A 21,155-nucleotide genomic window follows, 5' to 3' on the forward strand; every position below is an offset into this window, starting at 1 on the left:
CGTAATTCGCTGCAGTGTAAATATACACGGAGGTGAAATAAGCAACGTCTGGCTCTTTTCGTCGCAGTTTATTACTTTCACAAGATTTTTTTACGAATTATAAAGGTGAGATATGTGTGTGGTTATTAATATTGGAAGTGTTAAATGAATCAGACCGGCGAGTTAATTAATGAAATTCTGAGGCAGAATTAATTGCGATAGAAAATTTGGAACGTCGATCGCGTCGAGCTGTCGAATGCGCCGCGCCGTTGCAGATTCGAATCGCGTGAAGTTGTCGCCGCAGTCGATCGCGTCAATCTTCAGTTATTACGTCGCCTCAATTACTTGCGTGCGTTGTCGCTACATAAAGATGTTTCATCGTCGTTCTTTTGTGCGTAAAAGTTGCGTATATGCGTTGCGTGTACGAGTTGCGTGTTAATACAAAGATATTACAAGTGGCAGCGAAATATAATAATACAATACAGCGTCGAAATGTAATCTAACATAACGTTAAATAAAGGTTAAGTGGTGAATATCGGAACATTTCAAAACGATTCGGCGACAAATACACACGGGGATACAAATGTCTTCATATACGCTTCTTCTCACACCTTCTCATCTGAAGTCACTAAATTAATAAAGTATCTCAATGGTATATTCAATTTTTTTAGCATTTTGCATCAAAATGGCGGATAGTGCATATAACGCACGCATTTTATTTACACATTAGGTGCAGCTTAACCTGTACAAAATTTACTACACACTTTCTGTCGAACTAAACATTTAGCTCTTATAAAATTTATTTTTTCTTTCGGTGATTACGTTATATGTAACGTGAACTTCCATCTTCTGAACTGTACTTACAGTACCTTCTGCACTTTTATGCACTAAATCTCAACGACAATAATAAATCCGTCTCTCATAGCAAAAAATATTACAAAAACATCATGGTGACGTGCGAATGTCTGCTTTTCACAGATGTAATATCACATCGTGATCGTAGCAAAGTCATAGCGAAAGTCACAAGTGTGAATGTCAGGTGATATCGCTACGATATGATTATGAATCTGTGATAAAAATTCTCTCACTATGACACTGCTGTGGCACGTACGAATTAAGACAATAATGTTACTGCTTGCTGTGGCCTTTCGATAACTTCATAGACATTACAATTTACTTGTGAGTCTATTGTGACGTCACTACGAAGTTTTTTACTATGAGGATATTAAAGTAAAAAATATATGTACACTGAAAAAAAAATATAGTCAATTTTAATAAATATTTAGTTCAATATTTCCAACTAAACATTTACTTACAGTAAATAAATATTTGTTCAGTAAAGAAAATGATATTGTTAAATCAAATTAACATTTCTTGTATCAAATAAATATATCTTTATATTTAATAAATATTTAGTTGGCAGTATTCAACTAAATATTTATTAAAATTGACTATATTATTTTCAGTATATAAATTAAACATATTTCTTCGTCCATAAGTTGATTACAAAAACTGATTACAAAAAGTAATTCATTTACATTTTCAGCCTTAGTTTCCCTTACAAACTACGTTTATACAAAAGCTACATCTTTGCGTCAAAATAGTGGGAATTTGACTTTATCAATCTAGAGTAATTTTGTTTCTCATCGTCTCAAGCAGAACAACATGTCTCGATAATGTCAAAATGATGTAAAAATGAATCGTGACTGATCGAAAAATGACTTTTAGGATAAAAGCACACAATATTAAGATAAAATGTTGGTTGATTGTTTATAGAAAACAATTAAAATTGTGTTGTCATCTATATACACTGTCACATTAATATATAATTGCCAAGGACTTTCTAAAAACGACACAACAATCGGCTAACATTTTATCGTGTGCTCTTACTTTTATAATAATCATTTTAAAATCATGACTATATTCAGCAAAAAAAAAAGACAGCTTTGCAACTTGCAACTGTAAAATTCTTTAATCTTTCAGTAGATAAGAGGGTGCTCAGAACATCCGAAATAAATTTGATCTTTACAGTTATACTTTTGTAATATTTTTGATATATTATATTTTTAATACAAATAGAGTTAAATTTACATTTTTTATATCCTTATATAAAAAAGAATATAAAAATATATAATGAACTTTAAGACTTCTGAGCAATATTTTATATTTTCTTATTTTATATTTTTTATTTTCTTAAAAATCTTGTTCTTTTTCCAGATCTATACGTGGAATTGCCACTTATCTACTTAAAGATTAATATACTCGATCTTGCCCTTAGTTTCTCATTGGATCTGATAAATATATAAATCCTGATGTAAAAAGAAAAATGTAATATTGTACATAATGGCAATAGCAATATTGTACAGCCAATCAAATTTGGCTCCAACTCTTCACTCTCTTACTGCGCATCCACGGGATACTTTTCTTTTTACATTATAGTATAAACAAATCATATCAAAAAATTTTACAACAGTTGTAAAGCTACTTTTTCTACTAAACGCAACCATTTTGATGTTATCATAATGACTTTTTCTTCTGCTTAGAATCTCACAATCAGATAGCGTTTTCATTCGTAGAATTAGTGCGCATTCGGATGCACTTTAAAGCCGTACACGAATTAACGTAATAAAGATATATGTGTTTAATAAACATATAAAATCAAGTTAAACCGTGAAATTCTCAATGCATTTTATTGTGCTATTTGCTAAAATATATATTGGGCATTTTATTAATTAAGATATCTCACTTTTACACTTAGATTAGAGTATATATAATGGCTTTAATGTGCACTAAGTGCATACCAGTTCTGCTATTGAAAAACGCTAACAATTATCACAAGCACGTTCCGCTTTGTGGAAAGACTGTACTTCGCGAGAATCGGTAACGCGCGGGTTTGATACACGAGAGGTATCGAATTATATGTTATCATATGTATCACATGTCGTTTTGTCACCAGACCGTTGTATACTCTTATATTACAATGTATAACCCAACAGTCGTGGCTTCCGTCGGGCGCGGTTGTTCGCGCGAACGTTTAACCTTCACCTTCACGTGGCACGTGCACAATTCCCGTCTTACTTGTCGCCGGGCCGTTCAAATGTTCGCACGTAGCTGAAATGTCTCTGCATTTTTGCATTCCTTATGTTTTTTACGCGACGTAAGTGGATTGTGAGAATTTCGAATGGGACTCTGTCTCTCTTGAGAAATCGTATCAGAAGTGTGGAATCGAGGGTCATATTATATACGAAAAGAACGATTTTGTTAAAGTACCTATCTAAACATTTACTTAGATATAGATCCAAAAATAATTTTGTTCGTCTGTTAAAATAATTACATAGGATTCTCAAGCGTGGTGAGAGATGCTGAAAAGAGTTTTGACGCTAAACGTTTTCTAGTAACACACCATGTTAGTTAGATATCAAAGGGGCAATGGCAACCCAATCTCTTGAGTTAAATAACATTTTATTAGATTTTTAACTTCCATGTGTGTCAAAATGTAAATCAATCCATTTCAGTGGTTAGTTTCAAAGTAAACAATGTCCATATTAATGTATGCACTTAGTAAATAATAATCTAAATTTGAGTCAAATTTAATACATTTTCTTGAGTTAAATTAGTTTGACGTTATTTTAGTTAAATTAACGATATTGAATGTGGCGACCTATAGAAATGATTATAAGTAATTCAAATTAGTTGTAATTTAACTTTATGAATTTAACAGTGCAGTTTGAACGTCCTGCATAATTATTTTAATGGTTCAACAAAATTATTTTCAGATGTATATTTAGCTATATTTTTTTAGATGCTTTAGCATAACCGTTCTTTCCGTGTATTTTCATGTTCCTCCCACAACTTTTATATCGAGGACAAATCGCATGTCCAAATATGTTGGGAATGCCGAACATTTAATTCTTCATCTTTTTTGGGGGGGTCTTTTTTGGCACAAGCGAAATTTCACTCTCAAATTTTTCAAAAATAAAAAAAAGTGAATAGAGTTCAGTTTTCCCTCGTAAAATAACTGAGAAAGTTATTCGATATTTAATAATAAAGATGTTGAAAAGTAATCCTAAACTTTTTCATATTGTTTTGAAAGTCTAGAATAGTAAAAAAAATCTTCGACTCTAAAAAAAATCTAGAATGCAGATGGAGAGAGTAAAATACGCGCGCGCGCGCGCGCGCGATTGCAAACAGAGGAATAATCATCCTTGTAATTAGTCATGATATTTCGCATTTATACTGTTTACACGTGTGAATTATCGGATCGCATTGCGTTTGTATATTTGGTGTTTCCAATGAAGATTTTCGCTTTTTAAAGTCACGTCTCGCATACATCATATGAATCACCGAGAGATCTTTTCGACATCTAAGCTAAGGTTAAATGTTACGCGTTAATTAAAATATTAAATATAATAATTGAAAAAAATGTATTAATTTCAAGATATGAATACTAAGAGAATTACATTTTATTTTGCGAGACATGTAATTAATAAATATTTTTAAATTAACTTAACGTATGTATAACGTGGAACATTTTGAAAAATGTTAGGTATTAAAAGATATTGCGAGTCTGTTTCACGTAAAAAGTTTGGAAGATCGTTGAAGCTTTCGTGTACAAATGCATGCATACACTCGTATAAAGCTCGCCGCACGTTTCACCATAGCAACTGAACGACTAAGCCGATTATAACAATCGATATGTCAAAAAAATCACATGTACGTTCTAGTTACACCGCGAATTGCAAATCGTTATCAATTCTATATTTATGGTGTTCGTTAAATCCCCAAACGATTTGCGAAATCTGAGATGCCAGAAATTCAATACACTTTAAACATAGATATGTATCTTTAAAATAAAACAAAAAACGGATTTGTATATTTCTTCAAATATTTCATTTCTTAAATAGTTTTCAGATTTATAAAACATTTATAGTTTGCAAGGTGTTTTATAAATCGATGATTTTAATTCAATGAGACTTTTGATTCAAATTCGGATTTATTTGTCCGTTTCCGCAATATCGAAATTGATTAATGACGTAATTAATTGTTTATAAAATTTATCGGAATAAAACTTATTATATCAAATTTCCATATTTTATATATTTTTTTATTGAATTTAATTATATCAAATTTATGTAGTTACCGGAAGTTGTTCGTGTTTTGTCTTTGTTAAGACAAAATTTGCACCGAATCAAATAATTCCGGTACGCCATGTATATTAAACGATAGTAATAATAACACATGCAAATGCAACAGGAATCCTACGCGGTCCGTTGTGGGAATTCCTCGCCACAAGAGGGTAAGGTTTGCGGGGATGGTTTCCGCTTGTTTAAGCTTGCCGGATTAATTTGGCCGTTGTCGATGGACCGACTCCTCTCGCCCTCTCCATCCTCCGATCCCCCTTTTTTTTTTCCGTTCGCTCGCGAAGATGCGCGCCGGGATTCGCGGCCTTGATTTATGCCGAGATCGATGCCGTTTATTATCAGCCATTCCTCCTTCCTCCCTCCCTTGCCGACTGCCCAAACTGTTCCCGGGGCTGCTGAATGTGTGCATGCGTGAAATTGGAAACGCAGACAAGCGTCCATGCAAATTTAACCCGTCCGTCTGTCCGCCATTCGACTCCCTGGCCGACAAAGAAGGAAGTCCGTATTTGCTACCCCCTGCTGCCCCTCTTCATTCTTGCCAACCCTTGTCCTATCCAGCAGCCTATGTCTCGTCGACGGGTTCTCGGGGGAGGAGAGAAAGCCTTGTAGAGAAAGGCCAATGTGCGATATTTTGAGAAATGTTGGGTATACTTAGCAAATGAAAATGTTGGGTAGTACAACACAACAGAGACGTGCATACATTAAATGTCTCGTATATTAAAACGTAAAATATTTATTGGAATAAATGAACTGAATAAATTATTAAACGTTTTATTTTATATATTTTATATTTATTTATGTTTACTTATCACAGAGATATTTATTTTGTAAATACCTGTAAAGTAAATATTACGATAAAATCAAATGAATAAATTGCTAAACTTTATATTATTTCTTTTGTACACGTTAATATTTATTCTACACGTTTATTACCATTTGTTTTAATTTAATGGTTAAGAGTCTCAAAGAGCCATTGGATATTTTTTCAAATCACTTTTTCATGAATTTAAAGACGATTTTCCGCTAATAAAAATATTGAAAGTGATGAATAATAATAAATATTATTTCTTTTTATTTTTAACTCTTTTAACTTTTTATAATCAGATTTTTTAAATACTTTTTAAAAAATCATATTAAAATAACATTTATTTGACATTAATTAAATAGTTTAATTTTGTTACTTACTTTTTTCCCGGATACTGTTTGCCAAAAGTCTTTTTTTTTCAAGAAATTAAATTTTAATTTAAAACTAAAGATTTCTTTATATTTTCATTCATGAAAAATTGATTTTAATCTACGAATGTATATCAAAGAATTTGTAACAAAAAGAATATTTAATTGTTTTGACCCATATCCTGTGTTTCTTTTACTTTGTCTTTTTTTTTTATTATACACAGCCGAAAGTCAATCTTGTACGGCACGTGACAGATGAGTAATATACAGGAATCACCTAAAGTACAATATCCTACAGTTACGGAGCAGAACAATGGGTTATATAGTTGCCCACTGTCAACTGCTAAATACGGCAAAGTCATGTAACGGACGCAAATCTTGTCCTCAATAATAGATCTCAATTAATTCTAGCAATATAACCGTTTGTATAATCCCAAATCGCTCATGTAGTAGTTTACTCGTGGTTGTGGAAATTTAACAAAAAATTATAGTTTATATTTAATAAATTACGTTATATTTAATTCATAAATTCAAAATTTAAATTCCACTTCAAATTTTTATTATTGCTCGTTGATTATTCATTAATTGATTAAAAAATTCTTTATGAAAATTTATTTTTGTGGAATAAACAAATTTTTTTTCATAATGTATCAGTTTGTATCTGTATCTCGTTGACATCGAAAAAGTTAATATAAATTTTTTCAACTTTAGAAGAAATAAACGAGATCATTACGGTATTAAATCTTCTAAATAATACCTATTAGATCTTCATAATTTTTCGATATTTAGGTATTGAATAAACAATTATTACTTTTAATGATTTTGATAACAAGTATCGGCTTGATTATTGGAAAATATATTTGTTACAACGGTTACTCTTGTTGATCCTAACTAATCTCATTGTGTAAAGCCGCATAAATTATTATTCCAGGTGAGTGTTTTTAGTAAACATGGAAATTTGGTTGTAGTGCAGGTAATTTTCGTAATTTTTAAATATTGAATAAACAGTTAATACCTTTTAACGATGTCGTAATAATGATTATTAACTTTATTATCGGGAAATTATATATTACCACAATTATTGCGCCATAGATCCTAAATAAATAATCTTATTGTAATAAAGCTGTGGAGTATTATTCCAGATGAGTACCTTTAGTAAATCGGGCAGTTTGGTTTGCTTGGTAGGTACATAGTGTTCTCTAGATTCAATTAAGTTGTGATTAATTCACCAACAAAAGCGATGCAGGTTGTATCTAGTTTAATCCTTTTATACTTCGATCTTTGTAACAAGTTTTGTTATTGTTACGAACAACGGTAGCATATCAAGTGAATTGTTTCTTCTTTTATCTCGTTATTTTAAGCTGCATTATGTATCAAATTTAGTATCAATCGTACAGATTATGGTTGAACACCTCCATGTTAATAATAATTCAGTCGTATATAGAAAATTATATTAACCCTTACCGTACTAATATGGGTAACTAGTGACCGTGCGATTCCTGTTCGTGCAAGTTTCTTTGAGTCTTTCGGTAACTATAAATTATACTACATTTTATTATTTTCCAAAATAAAGAATCAATATTTATTCTAGAAAGTTGAAAGTATGTTGGTGAATTTTTAGAAATTTTTTTTATTATTTTGAAGAGGTGAAAAAACGAAGAGATTTGAAGTGACCCTTGATGGTATGGATGAGGCACCAAGATGTAGATGGTATGATAAGGGTTAATTGCTTTCTTGTTGTTGTTATTATTTATATTATTTACACTATGTACTATATTTTTTATTCGATAGAATCGACCGAAATTGCGTTATATAATGGAATATACATATAGTACTAGCATATTTTCCACTAATTAAGTGCAATATAAATTTTTTAAAAATAATAATTACTTTTAGTCAATATGATTAGTACAAAAGATTTAGATTATTTTATTAATAACTGAAATAAAATAAAAGAGAATTACAGAATTATTAAATCATATTTATTTACTATACATACGCGAAATTTTTCATTGTTTTAATATCTGAATGATTTTGAGATTTACCGAGTTTTTTTTAATTAAAAATAAGGAGTTTTTGCAATACCGTGTATCCAAATACAGTATACACTAAAGTCACGTTATTTGGACATGATACTGCAAAAACTCCCTCATAATACTCGTATCTCTATTACTGTTGTTTGCCGCTGCGTATGTTTGTCCGGATTAATTTGTAAGTGATTAGGATTTTCAGATGTTGCGTTTAATCGCTCTTGCTGTGTCGAACATTCGATACTAATTAATTAGCCACTGTCACTTACCATTAGTGCGTTCGTCATTTACAAACCTATCTCACCCTACCACCCAATCCCATGTTTCAAATTAGTTTCATGAGTGAACGAATTTTTAATTAAATCAGCAAATTAATTTTAGACGATATTCAGGGATAGTTATTTTATCTATTTCATATCACGGAGTAGGGACAATGTTAAAATAAAGTTCTTTATACAATGTCTTTCTAAAAAATTATTGCTTTTATTTTATGAAACTTGATTTGAAAATAATGTTGTGAATAAGATTACGTTTTAGTGAACGTAAAAAAGAGGATGTTGAAATGTGTGTATAATGTATTTGTGATTCTGCACAAAAGTAAATCGACTTGAATAAACTTGCCAATGCGCCTTAATACGCGAATAAAATGCTGACGCATCAGAAGTCACAGCCACAGGTGCCTAAATGACGTGTAAAAGCTTCCTCTTCCACTGCATTCCTTTCTGTTCTCTCTTCTCTCTCTCTCTCTCTTTCTCCCCCTCCTTCTTCTTCTATTCTCTTCACCTCCTCTTCCTCTGCTTCCTACACAGATATTAAAATCAATACGGTATGCGTTTGACTGGTACACCGTATGCACCGCCATTACCGCATGCACCGGCCGCGTATGTACGACCCACCCCCACCTACGTTTGCCCCCACAATCATCCCACGCCATATACCCATCCTCCCAGTAATCCTTCTCCTCTACCTCCTCTTGCGGATGCACGCGAGAACTGCAGGTGCAGCTGTAGCGTCTTGCAACCGACATGGCTGAGGGGATGAGTCGAGGTGCGAACTGTTAAGGGAGAGATGAAGGGCTTGAGGAATTTGACGTTGAGTCAAGGGTAGCTTTAGAAAATGACGAAGGGCTTGACATAATAAATGATCTAATCGGTGTAATCTCAGTGCTTCTGTTTCAAGTTTTAAATACAGACTAAAGTATTTTGTATTTTTTAAATGTTTAAATTTATTTAGTTTGCTCTGTTTGTGACTTTGAATAAATTAAACTTTTGAACTGTTTGATTCTGAGAAACTTGAACGTAACGATTTCAGACATAAATAATTAAATGAAAAAATTAAAATTAAACTTGGACTTCTCATACTTTTCATAAAACAGGTTTCATAAAATTTGTAAAATTTGAAGACATTAATGTAATCTAAATATTAATCTTATTTGATATATTTGGTTTTAGTCATAAAAATTGTTTTTGCACAGAATTATTTTTAGAATATTAAAGTCTTGAAGTTTTAAATTTTCAGATAATAAAATTTTTATTATATTATATTATACTTACATATGTAAGTATACAATACACATATTGGTGTGTGTGTGTGTGTGTGTATATATATATACACACATAGTTTTGTTTTTTAAGTTATTGTAATGTGTCATAAATTACATTATTAAATCTGGGAGATTTTAGATGCTTAAATAACTCAAGTCCTCTGAATCATAGAGTTCTTAGATATTACACATAAGTCTAGGTGTATTAAGGAGGGTATAAAGATGGGACATAATTTCATACCAAGTTAATCAGACGCTCAAGGAGCCCTCGGGGAGACACGCAATGTCAAGGAAGGCTGACGAGGAGAGAGGGATGAAATCGCAACCCACGACATCAAATACTGGCCAAGACATGCCAATGTCACGTAACAGCTGCTGCTAATCGCCTGTTTAACCAAGCTAATTAGGAGATTAATTATTCAATTGTGACATTAATTATATTTCGTACAATGTCACATTTTACAAGCACATGTTTTTATATAAATAGCATACCAAGATATTCTCAAGGAGAAGAATTTGAAGAAAACTGACAAGGCACAGAAAACTCCATATTGATTATATCTCAAATTTATATATTTTTTATAACAAGTAAACTTTCTCGCCATAGATTGATTAGATTTTAAGCGACTATGTCATTGATTAATTGCAGTTCTTTTCCTAGATCAGATAAAGCTTATGAAAGAGTCAGGAATTTTATCTATCATAATTAATTATATGAGAGAATTTTATATAATTTTTTACAAATCTCTCACGTATTATATCCTTGCATTATTTTTTTATATTATAATACAACTATTGTTATATTCACACACATATTCTCTCTTTTCCTCTCTCTCTCTCACATTTTTTATTTATTATAAAAATAAAAATTTTATGAAATGTTTTTTTTACTACATTCAAAAATTCAAAATAATTCTTTTAAAAATTATAAATAATAATAATAGCAAAATTAGAATTAACATAGTAGAAAAAAATGGACGGTTAATAATCTAGAGTATTATATGGCAAAAAAAGTTTAGGATATCGTATAAGTCCATGATGTTACGCGGATGTAGCTCGCTCGCGTTGTGCATTTCGCTGACACCTCGTAAAACTGTAAACACGTTGCCGGCATTGGTTTTATCGCGCATTCGGACGGGATTCACGAGCCGCCATTTAGCCGGAATATTATTTCGTCAGGCCGCCAACCGGGGTGAGCGGACGAGTTTAAATTACTCGCGCGATCGTACGGTGCAATTAACGGAGAGGATTTATGTCGAAGTGAGTACTTCGAGGCGAAACGTTTTACGGCTGTTAACACAAAGAATTTGGCGAAGATTAAACGACGTAACATTTAAATGAGAGAAGCGGAAATAACTTTTTTTTATAGACTGGGACTATTGCTGATTTTAATTCCCTGCGCTTTTTGAAATAAAGTAGAACATATGCAACAAAATACGCCAAAAAAGTCTAACTTTTCTTATAAAAAGAAGCATAAATACCGCTTTGAACAATTTTAATGATTCTAAAAATATACTTCAATAATTTAGATCGTTATTTATTTTCGCTATTTACTTAATATTGAAATAGATTTGATACTATGAGACTAAAACATGGAATTATTTCAGAAATAGAAAGACGTATGACACACGATATTTTTCTGGAAGAACTAATTTTTATTTTAATCGGAATACAATATCTAAATTATATTACGGAGAAAAATGTTTGATTGAATTAACTGGAATTCTGGGATGGAAAATGAACGATTCAGAATTCTCTAATTAAGTCAACTAGATTTCTGTTACATCTCTATTAGAATTCTAGTAGATTTAATCAGGAAATTCTAAATGTTGACTATTTCAACTGATTTAACCAGAAATCTAGCAAATTTAGCCAGAATTCTAGATCATTCATTTTTCACCAGAATCCCAATTAATTCAACCAAACATTTTTCTGCGTGATTATATTGATGATTCAATGCTATATTATAATACATCAATCTGTATTTTTCATTTCAGCATCGAGGTGGGGATCGATCTTGGGACTGAGTGCGTGGATCGTGCATGTCCGAAGTCGGCGATTCACAAGTAAGTTTTAACACAAATCGCAATATATAGATATATTTCTGTCTGTTTTCCACTGAGTAATAATTGCGCGTACAACTGCAACTCGCAATTAATCACGGCACGATCGTATAATCTAATACAGAAATTGCACGTGCGACGTATCGCGGTAATATACCGGCAATTGATTGCACGAAATAGAACACGCTCTAATTCGCGCGATTGTACATGTTAAGTTCGGTGTAAATTTAAACTCGTCAATGCGCAGCCAATTATAATTATTTGAACACCCATAATCACTTCGACTTACAATGAAATATTATCGTACATCAATGTACTTTAAGCATAGCTATAAAGGAGTTGTACAAGTTTCAGTAAGTGAATATATAATTGTTGATAACACACAGATCTTTTCTTCAATACGTTGGCATTAGTTTAAACAACATTTAAACTTTTAGTTTGCTCAACATTGCATTGGAAAGTTAATCATTCAATTTAGTCACGATATAAAAATATCTTTCTTTTCCTTTCCATCGCGATTTTTCTTTTGCGTATATAATGAAACGTCAATCGAGAAGCTAGCGTTAGTATAAAATGCGAGAGTGGGCGAACGAGGAAAGAATGGGATATAGTTTTGCGCCGGTACCTTGTTAACTCGTGATTGCTGCTCGTCAATTTTAATTACATGCTTTTAACGATGATAGGATCTCAGAATGTTTCCTTGTGGTAAACTTCTATAGAAATACAGTACCATACAAATTATTTCAGAATTTATGATTTCGCTGAATTTATAGAATTGACCATCATGTCAAATAGTTAATTAGTCTTGAGAAAAATGATAACGGATTAAAATTGCTAATTGAACAACACAATTGTAAATAATTGATGCTGCAATTATAAATACTTTCGCGATGAGATTGCAATATGATTATTAAATTACTCGACAATTTATTAAACGTAAATTTGTATAATCATTCAGTTTTCAGAATTTGTTTATCACAAATTATAAAGTTCATCAAATATACGGATGTAGCAGTGCCGATAGGAATATTAAAAGACTGCTTAAACGTGAAATGAATGAATATGTATATGCAGAGAATGTTTGAATTGGCAAAAAGTTGGTATATATACATATATTTTTTTTTAATAAATTAAAGTCGATTTTTGTTACTGAAAATATCAAGAGACGTTATAAAAATTAATTCTGGATTATAAACTTCTGTGAAAAGATCGATTCTTTCGCAAATTAATGTATTTTAGGAATCAAAATGAGTAATAAATAAAACGTATCTGTTATTTGAGAAACGATATTTATTTTGCAGAATTTCCACTTCAAATTTTCATTGTTAAAATGTTAACTGCTACAAATTTGAGAAATGATGGAAAATAATTTTTTTCTTTTTTATCAAGGAAAAAATAATTTCTAATATACATTCTCTCGATCGAAATTCTGAGACATTCTGTATCAACTATTTTCAGTTTTTTACAATATTTCGACGCTTGTCAATTTCTTGGCGAATAACCGATTTCGGCATAACCATTCCAAATTGTCGAACGTGAGACTTGATATTGCGCACGCTTCCGGAGCTATTTTCTCTTCTTGTACCTTTTCCGGTCCACTCAGTGTACAGCGATTTGTCGTAGCCAAATGCAATTGTCCCCACTTTTCTTCGATAATTGCAAAATCGGCTGAAACTTCGTAAAGCGGAATGATGGAGGTTATACACGGGAAAAATTGGACGTTTCTTCGGTTATTTAACCGTAATTTCGCGAAATTCAATTTCCGAAAATACCCGAAATTTTTTAAAGAACCACGTTTCCATTATGTAATGTTTTCAAATAATTTATTATACTTTGTATTGCTCGATTTTTAATTATACACATATTAAGATCTATTTTTTATTCCTGCATTAGATTGCACTATACAGAACTTTCTCGCTTTCGCCAAATTCCAAACATATCTATTTCAAATATATTTATTTCGCTTTAGATCCAAAAGTGTATACTAATTCAGCTACAGGAAGAAACTATTAGCTTCATAAAAAATGACGATACAATTTATGGGTCTATGGTCAAACTAGTGTACATTTTTGGAACTTAAAGTGAGATAAATATATGTTATTTAATATTTGATGAAAACGAGAAAAAGAGTCTTCGTAAAGTTTAATGCAATAAAAAACACCTTATATATTTTACTTTTTTATGAGCAATCAATTTAAAACGCATACATCTTTGATTTGTAACACCAATATTTTGTAACGTAGAGTTAGAAAGGTAGCAATAACCATCAAGTTTCATGCACGATTACATGTCTAATTTGCCGCGTGGCTTAAAAAATAAGCTGGCCAAATTCACGTAGCGCCGTACCTAATTTCATTCCGCAACGAGGAAACAAAAAAAATGTGCTTGTTAATTGCACTCGTTAACACTCGCCTGATTTATTAGGAGCAAATGATCGAGCGATCGCGAGTGCAGCGGCCAGAAGCGACCGCGTCGCGCGCTCCAGCGAGTGAACGAGCGAGTGAGCGGCGTTTTATCGATCGGTGAGACCAGGAGATTTACGCGTACATGCCAGCCGTGCCTCCAACGAACATATGTCATGTTATTTACGAGCCGGGCATTACTCTCTGCCCGATTTACTATATTTTATGTTACGTGGATGGACTCGCGATTCTTTCGAATCGGACCGGACGCCGGTCACGTCGCGGAGGTGCGTGCTCGCGCTGCGGTGATCATCACCAATACTTAGTCTAATTGCGTTGCTTTTCACAAGTTGTTACTTAGATTGGCAACACGACGGAATAACTAAAACATCCAATCTTTTTCATAAAATTTTGATCATTCCCCTTTTATAGTTAATTGTGTTTGCAATTATCAAAGAAACGGGAGATAGTTGCGTTATAATTAAAGACAATATTTGGAATAAAGTTATGTTTATTTTGTATGTTGAATTTGCGACATTATTATAAATGAAAAAAAGTCTTGAATTATATATGTTTCGCTAATTATAAATTAGACTCTGGCAAAGCTTTCAGTATTACGTGATATATAAAATTATATGTATATATAGAATTGTATCTCACTGTGTTCCACGTGTGCGTGTAAGAATTAAAGACCATCCAAAATGAATTTAATGTTTATGTTTCTAGTTTTCGAAATTTGGAAGTCGTTTTCAGGACGGCGAATATGCTTATTATTCGTGGATCGTTAAACGGAAAGTCTAGCAATTGTCGAATTTTAGAGCGACATAAGTTTCTTAGACTCATAATCTAGAGATCTGCAAATGTTGAACTTCTCTCGCCGCATTTACATGGCTTCTCACATTTGGAGAAGTGCCGGGATCTTTTGGTTGCAAAATATTATATATTACCTAATATTTGTTTCCCTAAATTTTTAGCTTGTTGGTTCGTTGAGGTTCACAATTCTTCAATTGTCTTTTTTTAACTGAAGAATTAATTTTTTAATCTTTTATCTCTTTCATACGCGTATGTTTCTTCTAAATCTGTAGATTCCTCGATTTTCAAATTACATTTTTTCAGTCTCTTTCTCTGAGAGTTAAAATCTTAGTTTAAGAGTTATTGGGTACGTGTTGAAGCACGAAAAATGAATGCGTTCGGATCACTGATCGTGGCACCTCTTTTGTATGGGAGCCATTAAGGATCGTTCGATCATGATCTCGATACTTTAAAATCGAAATGGGAATCTCGGGGTGCTTAATGGTAGCCATTTGGAGGTCAGCCTCGTAGCGGGAATTTATGTCCTCATATTTCGGCGAAGGTGTCGCGTGGCGCGGTGCCTTTCGGTAACGTCACCGGCTGCCATTCAATCAGCTGACGCGCAATTCGGACGCTTGATCCTTCGCATTTTTACCCGTTTCGAAAGGTATAATGCATCGCTCGATCTTCACCGCAGAGAAAAGCTTCTTGAAGAATTCAGGGGGGGCCGCCCATTTTTCGACACTCTAACATAATGTTCCTTTTAAGGTACAAAATGGCTTTTTGTAATTTAAGTATTTACGAGATAAAAAGTTGTAACATTCATGTTTTCATAATTTATTTAAATGAGTAAGACTATTTTTTATTATTATTTTATTATAACAAATTAAACAAAATCAAGTTTATGTACATGGAAAAAATGATTGAAGTATCTACAACTTATAAAATTTTGTTGGACCGTCAATCAAAATAAATAGGAGTTTCAAGCATGATGAGCGACGTCGTAAAAAATTGATATTACAGTTTGAGCATTCTAATCGTTATTTTGATAGTTCAACAAAATTATTTTTAGATCTGTCTAGCTAAATTTTTTAATATTTCAGTAAAATCCTTTTCATATACGCAGTAATGAAAGAAATAATTTATTTTCCATTGTTCTTATTTGAACTAAATTCTCTGTATTATGTTTTATACCCTTTAGATATTTACAAGTAAAAAGAAAAAATTTATATGATAAGTAAATTAATAAATTAATAAATGAATAAAAATCCATAAAAAATGAAGCATAAGATAGGAGCATCTTGTTATTAAAATCTTTCGCAAATATAAGGAAGATGAATTTATTTTTAATTTAAAATTGAAACTTTCCTGACATTTTATCTAAAAAATTATGGGTTAAATTTATTATCTCAAACTTTTATATTATTACTAAATATATTGATGATTTGAAATTTCTTAATTTCTTAAAATTTCAATGATTCCTTTATATAAACATTTAATAACCTTTTAGGAGTAATCTTTATTTTAATGATACTAACGATACAAGAGTTTAAAGTTGATCTTTTCTCATTTTACATTAAGCGAATTCAACGAAGGTTTACAAATCTCTGGAGCTACGAGTTCTTTGGTATTTCAGCCGGATGCATTTTCACAGCGTATAAAGTACCCAACAACTTCTCCCTAACAACAGTTCTCCCTGTCTGCGACAAGAACGAATATACAGCCGTTTGAAGTCACGTTACACTAAATAACGCTCGGATTGCAAACTAAATAAAAGTATTTTTTGAAGCGGTGGATAAATCGAACGGCTCTACTACTTAAAAGCGCGCGAAAGTTTGGCGCTTTGCGAGAACGCGATTAAAAAGCGATTTCCAATGAAAGGCAGGTTTAGGGGATGAGAACGATGGACAGGGGGGAGGGGTGTACGACACTATGCGGCGGTGTTTTTATTTCACGGGAAATTTAACTTTAGGACTGGCGAGTCGGGGAGAAATTGCGATGGACAGGGCGAGTTCGGTATTGGATTACGACAGAATGATTGCGCTCTTAATTAAAAGGGGTAGAGGCGGGAAGGGGCCCGACCCTGTTCGTGTTTCCGCTAAAGGGATTAACTTACTAAATCAGAGTTATGGCCTCATTGTCAGTCGCGATCATAAAGCCGATAGATGTTAACAAAAGTTTCCTCGGGTTTGTCTTCGATCTAACTTCCCCTTGGAATTGATTGATCATCTCGTCGGTTTCCGGTGTATTTCATTATCATTACTTTTAATAATAATTAGCTGCGCGGATATTTACCGTGTCAGCATTTCGTATCTCCTTCCTTATTCTCATTTATTACTACACGCGGCAAAATTCAGATTTGACGCAATTTTAAATTTAACGCCGTTGATTATTTTAGACGTTCTTTCTGTACTTAATTTTTTCGGCTTCGAACAAGTTTCATCATCTTTTGGTACTTTTTTTCATTGTTACTGTCGAAGATTATTCGTGTTGTCCAACGTGTCAGCAATTAAACTTTTTTATTAGTTTTCATATTTTCAAGTATATATTAGTTCACGCGCGAGGTTTTCAATGTGGTTAGTTTGTGATTTTAGATTTTAATATGTGATTTTATTAGAAAAAATTTTAATGACTTTAAACCTCGAGAGCGTCTAACCTGTTAGCTGATATTGCTTGCGGGTTATGGTTTTATTAATGTTCTTATTTATATTCATCCCCCGCGAGGCGCAGCTTATATATCGTGCAATGATGGAACGCTGCGCCCTTCTTCATTCTCGTCCTAATGAAAAGCGTATGCGTTGCGTCCTGTAACTTTCAGCGTTACGTCGTGACTCATTCTCTTCAGAAATGATTTGCTAATCTCATAGGTACTTCAAGTAACGAAGAACTAAATATGTGGTAATTAATCCATGCCAACAGTCATAATATATCCATGCAAACAGTTATAATATACGTATCTTTTCCTCATTATCTTCTAATATATATGTGCAAAACATATCTTTCTTCAAAAAATATTTCGTTTTGACTAAAATGAGATTTTTGTATAATTGGTAATTTTATATCTTAATAATTAAATTGTACGTAAAAATTCTATCAAAATAAAATTTTCTTATGAAATCGAGAGAAAAATAAGATAATGTTTTTATCTACTTATATTCTTTATATTATCTGTAGAATTTTTTTTTTTCAGCAAATAAAGCTTCATTCTGTTGAAATCAAAATTCAGTAGATTTACAGTTTGGAAAGATATTATTCATTGCGTATTTATAATGAATTATAAGTTAATTATTTAAAGGAAATGATAAAATCTATAAAGATGTTTGATTCAAATGTGTTTCAATTTAATCCCAAGTATTTCCGGTTTTGTTCAAGAAATTACTCAGTATTTATTTATTTCTATTAAATTAATTTATATATTATAGATATATTAAATAATTAAAATATTATATTGCATATGTATTATAAGTCCGCTTGCATTGTTATGTAAAAAATTTCTGAAAGTACATTGTAAAGAATGAATAGAACCGAAATGATAACAAGAGTATAAAAAAATGCAAATTCTAAGATGATAGAATGACGCAATGTGGCAAAGAAAAAGAGAGGAAAAAATCCAGCTCGCAATTCAGGTGAATCTTGTTTAAACCTTACTTCCGTTCTGTGTCTTACTCGTTCCCGTTAGTTGAGCGGTATTCCCCTTGGGACGCGATTGAGCTAGCCGAGGGATCGATTGAAGTCTTGATTCGAAAATCCAATCGGTACAAATAAACGAGGAATTGACCCTTTATCACCTTCCGTACCGGATACAGTACACACAAAACTACATTTTCGTTGTGAAAACGTTAATAAAAGTTTTTTGCAGCTAAGCTACATGCGTCGTATTTAACAAACGTATATTGTAAATCTTTCTGAATTGATAACATAGATCAATTTAGTCAATTAATTTAGTTAAATTAAATATACTTCACTGTCTGTCATTAGCAATATATAGCCAACAATATATGGCTTGCGTTTGTCCCAATTTTATTTATTTTTACTGAAAGAGAAATTGAGAAAAAGAAATTGTAACATTTAACTGCATTTTTTATTTTATACATTGTATAGAATACGTGGTATAATATATATGACATTATCTGTCGCGATGTATATTTATAAGAACTATAAGTATGTCCACGTTTGTGTTAGAATATTCCACACCCGTTCTTTCATAAATATTTAATAATGGCGTTCCGAGACAAAAAATCTCAGACACTTATGATTCGTAAAATTCGCGAATACTTTCTTCGTGAGTAAATAATTCCGTATCGGCTGGGGCGCCCGCCATGTAAACTTTATGTTTCTCCCTCGACGGCCATGTTGTCGGACACGTAAAATCCGCTGCTTTGTGTTCTCTCGCTACACCGGGATTTTCACAGGAAATAAGGAAACGAAATTCGCATTGTTTGTTGACTTTATATTTTGTGATAAAGCGCGTTGTATCGCGGTGGATAATATTCCACGAAGATTAATGCAGTTTATTATTAATAATTCAATAATCCGAAAATAACAGAATAAAATGGCAACTTTCTCTCTCTCTCTCTCTCTCTCTCTCAAGCTGCATTTTTCGTGCTTTTTCACGAATATATATTTTAATTTTTACATTAATCCTCTATATATGTATATTCAAAAAATTAAAATAATATAAAATTTAAAAAAGTTTATTACGAAAGAGAAGATTAATATAAATTGGCCATTTTGACAAGAGTTAGGAAGAGACATTTTGATAAGTGTTACTATAACTTGATATATAGGAGTTGATTTGATGAGGGTCAATGTAAATTACCTAATAATGATAGTATAAAGAGTCTAGATTAAATTTGTGATGAAATTGCGTCGCAAAGTTTTTGCGAGCTTGATTTGTTTGCAACTTTTCGCGCGATCGACGATAACGACGTTTGAACAAACAACAAAGCGCGCATGTTGTAACAGCGGAACTTTCGAGTTAATATGACGCGCCGCTAATTTGTTAACAACAACGGGGTAATGCTTAATAGACTTTCCCTTGTTATTTGCTAGATGAGTAAAGCTGCTGCTTGTAATTAACTTTAATTAATTTTATTTAGCATGTTCAACTAATTTTAAGTAACTACATGCAACTGTTTGTAAGCGTAATTTACAATATTTGAATAAGCGATTACATAAGACAGTTCATAAATAGTTCATCAATTACATAAATGAAACATATAAAATTAAATCTAATCAAATTATATTAATTATAATTTATTTATATCAATTGCTCTTATTGTATTTTTATTAACAGTTATTACCTTAATGAAGAGGGAATTATTCTTTGTGCCATATATTATATAATTATAATTACGTTAATATTGTATTATTGTTATTAATACTTCTCGACTGTTAAAACTAATTTATATTAATCCTTTTACACTAACTTCTTTGATACTGTAATACGTTACATAACTATTTATTGTTACATCTTTTAACAGGACTTTTTTATATGAATCACTTTTATTATATTTTTCATTTTCATTATATTATTATTATATCACTGCATTTTTTATAAGAATAGGTATTTCTTTTGTTACTATGACCTTCACGATTACGATTTAAGTCATAGGTAGCACGTATTATATCGTGCGGTCGTACATTTCTCGCGATAAGTCTCTTTTCAACAATAGGAACATTATTGCGTTGCGGCAGATAATTACGAGAAATAATGGTAGTGCCTTCGTGGTACATTTATTAGATTAAGATCTGACCTCCGTGCCCAAGAAATTATTGCCGGGATCAAGCCACCGGATTATTAAGCGAACAGTTTCGGAGCACCCGGTATATAACTTTGCACTGTGCCTTTCTCACAGGTCTGTAATTTCATTACTGTTAGGGATTGTTAAAAAAAAATATGTAATCATAATTTGAAGAAAGCCTTTTGTAGTCATGCATCTTCTGATCATGTGAATCTAATGTCATAATGAGTATGAAAATATTTTGACAATTTATTGAAAAGTTTAGAAAAAAAAAACAGAATTTTCTGA

The 21,155-nt window shown here is 31.9% G+C and overlaps 1 protein-coding gene across 1 annotated transcript in view; it reads left to right on the forward strand.

Moving 5' to 3' along the window:
* Window positions 1–363: 363 nt before the first annotated feature.
* The window catches only part of LOC108759859 (uncharacterized), a 171,815-nt gene continuing 151,023 nt past the window's right edge, over window positions 364–21,155 (forward strand). The window contains exons 1-2 of the mRNA XM_018505520.1: window positions 364–603; window positions 11,864–11,932. Coding sequence (XP_018361022.1) covers window positions 11,909–11,932 — 24 coding nt within the window. The 5' untranslated portion in view covers window positions 364–603; window positions 11,864–11,908. The remainder of the gene's footprint in view (window positions 604–11,863; window positions 11,933–21,155) is intronic.

The sequence above is a fragment of the Trachymyrmex cornetzi genome, unplaced genomic scaffold (assembly GCF_001594075.2).
Source record: "Trachymyrmex cornetzi isolate Tcor2-1 unplaced genomic scaffold, Tcor1.1 scaffold21, whole genome shotgun sequence".
In the NCBI taxonomy this organism is placed as follows: Eukaryota; Metazoa; Arthropoda; class Insecta; order Hymenoptera; family Formicidae; genus Trachymyrmex; species Trachymyrmex cornetzi.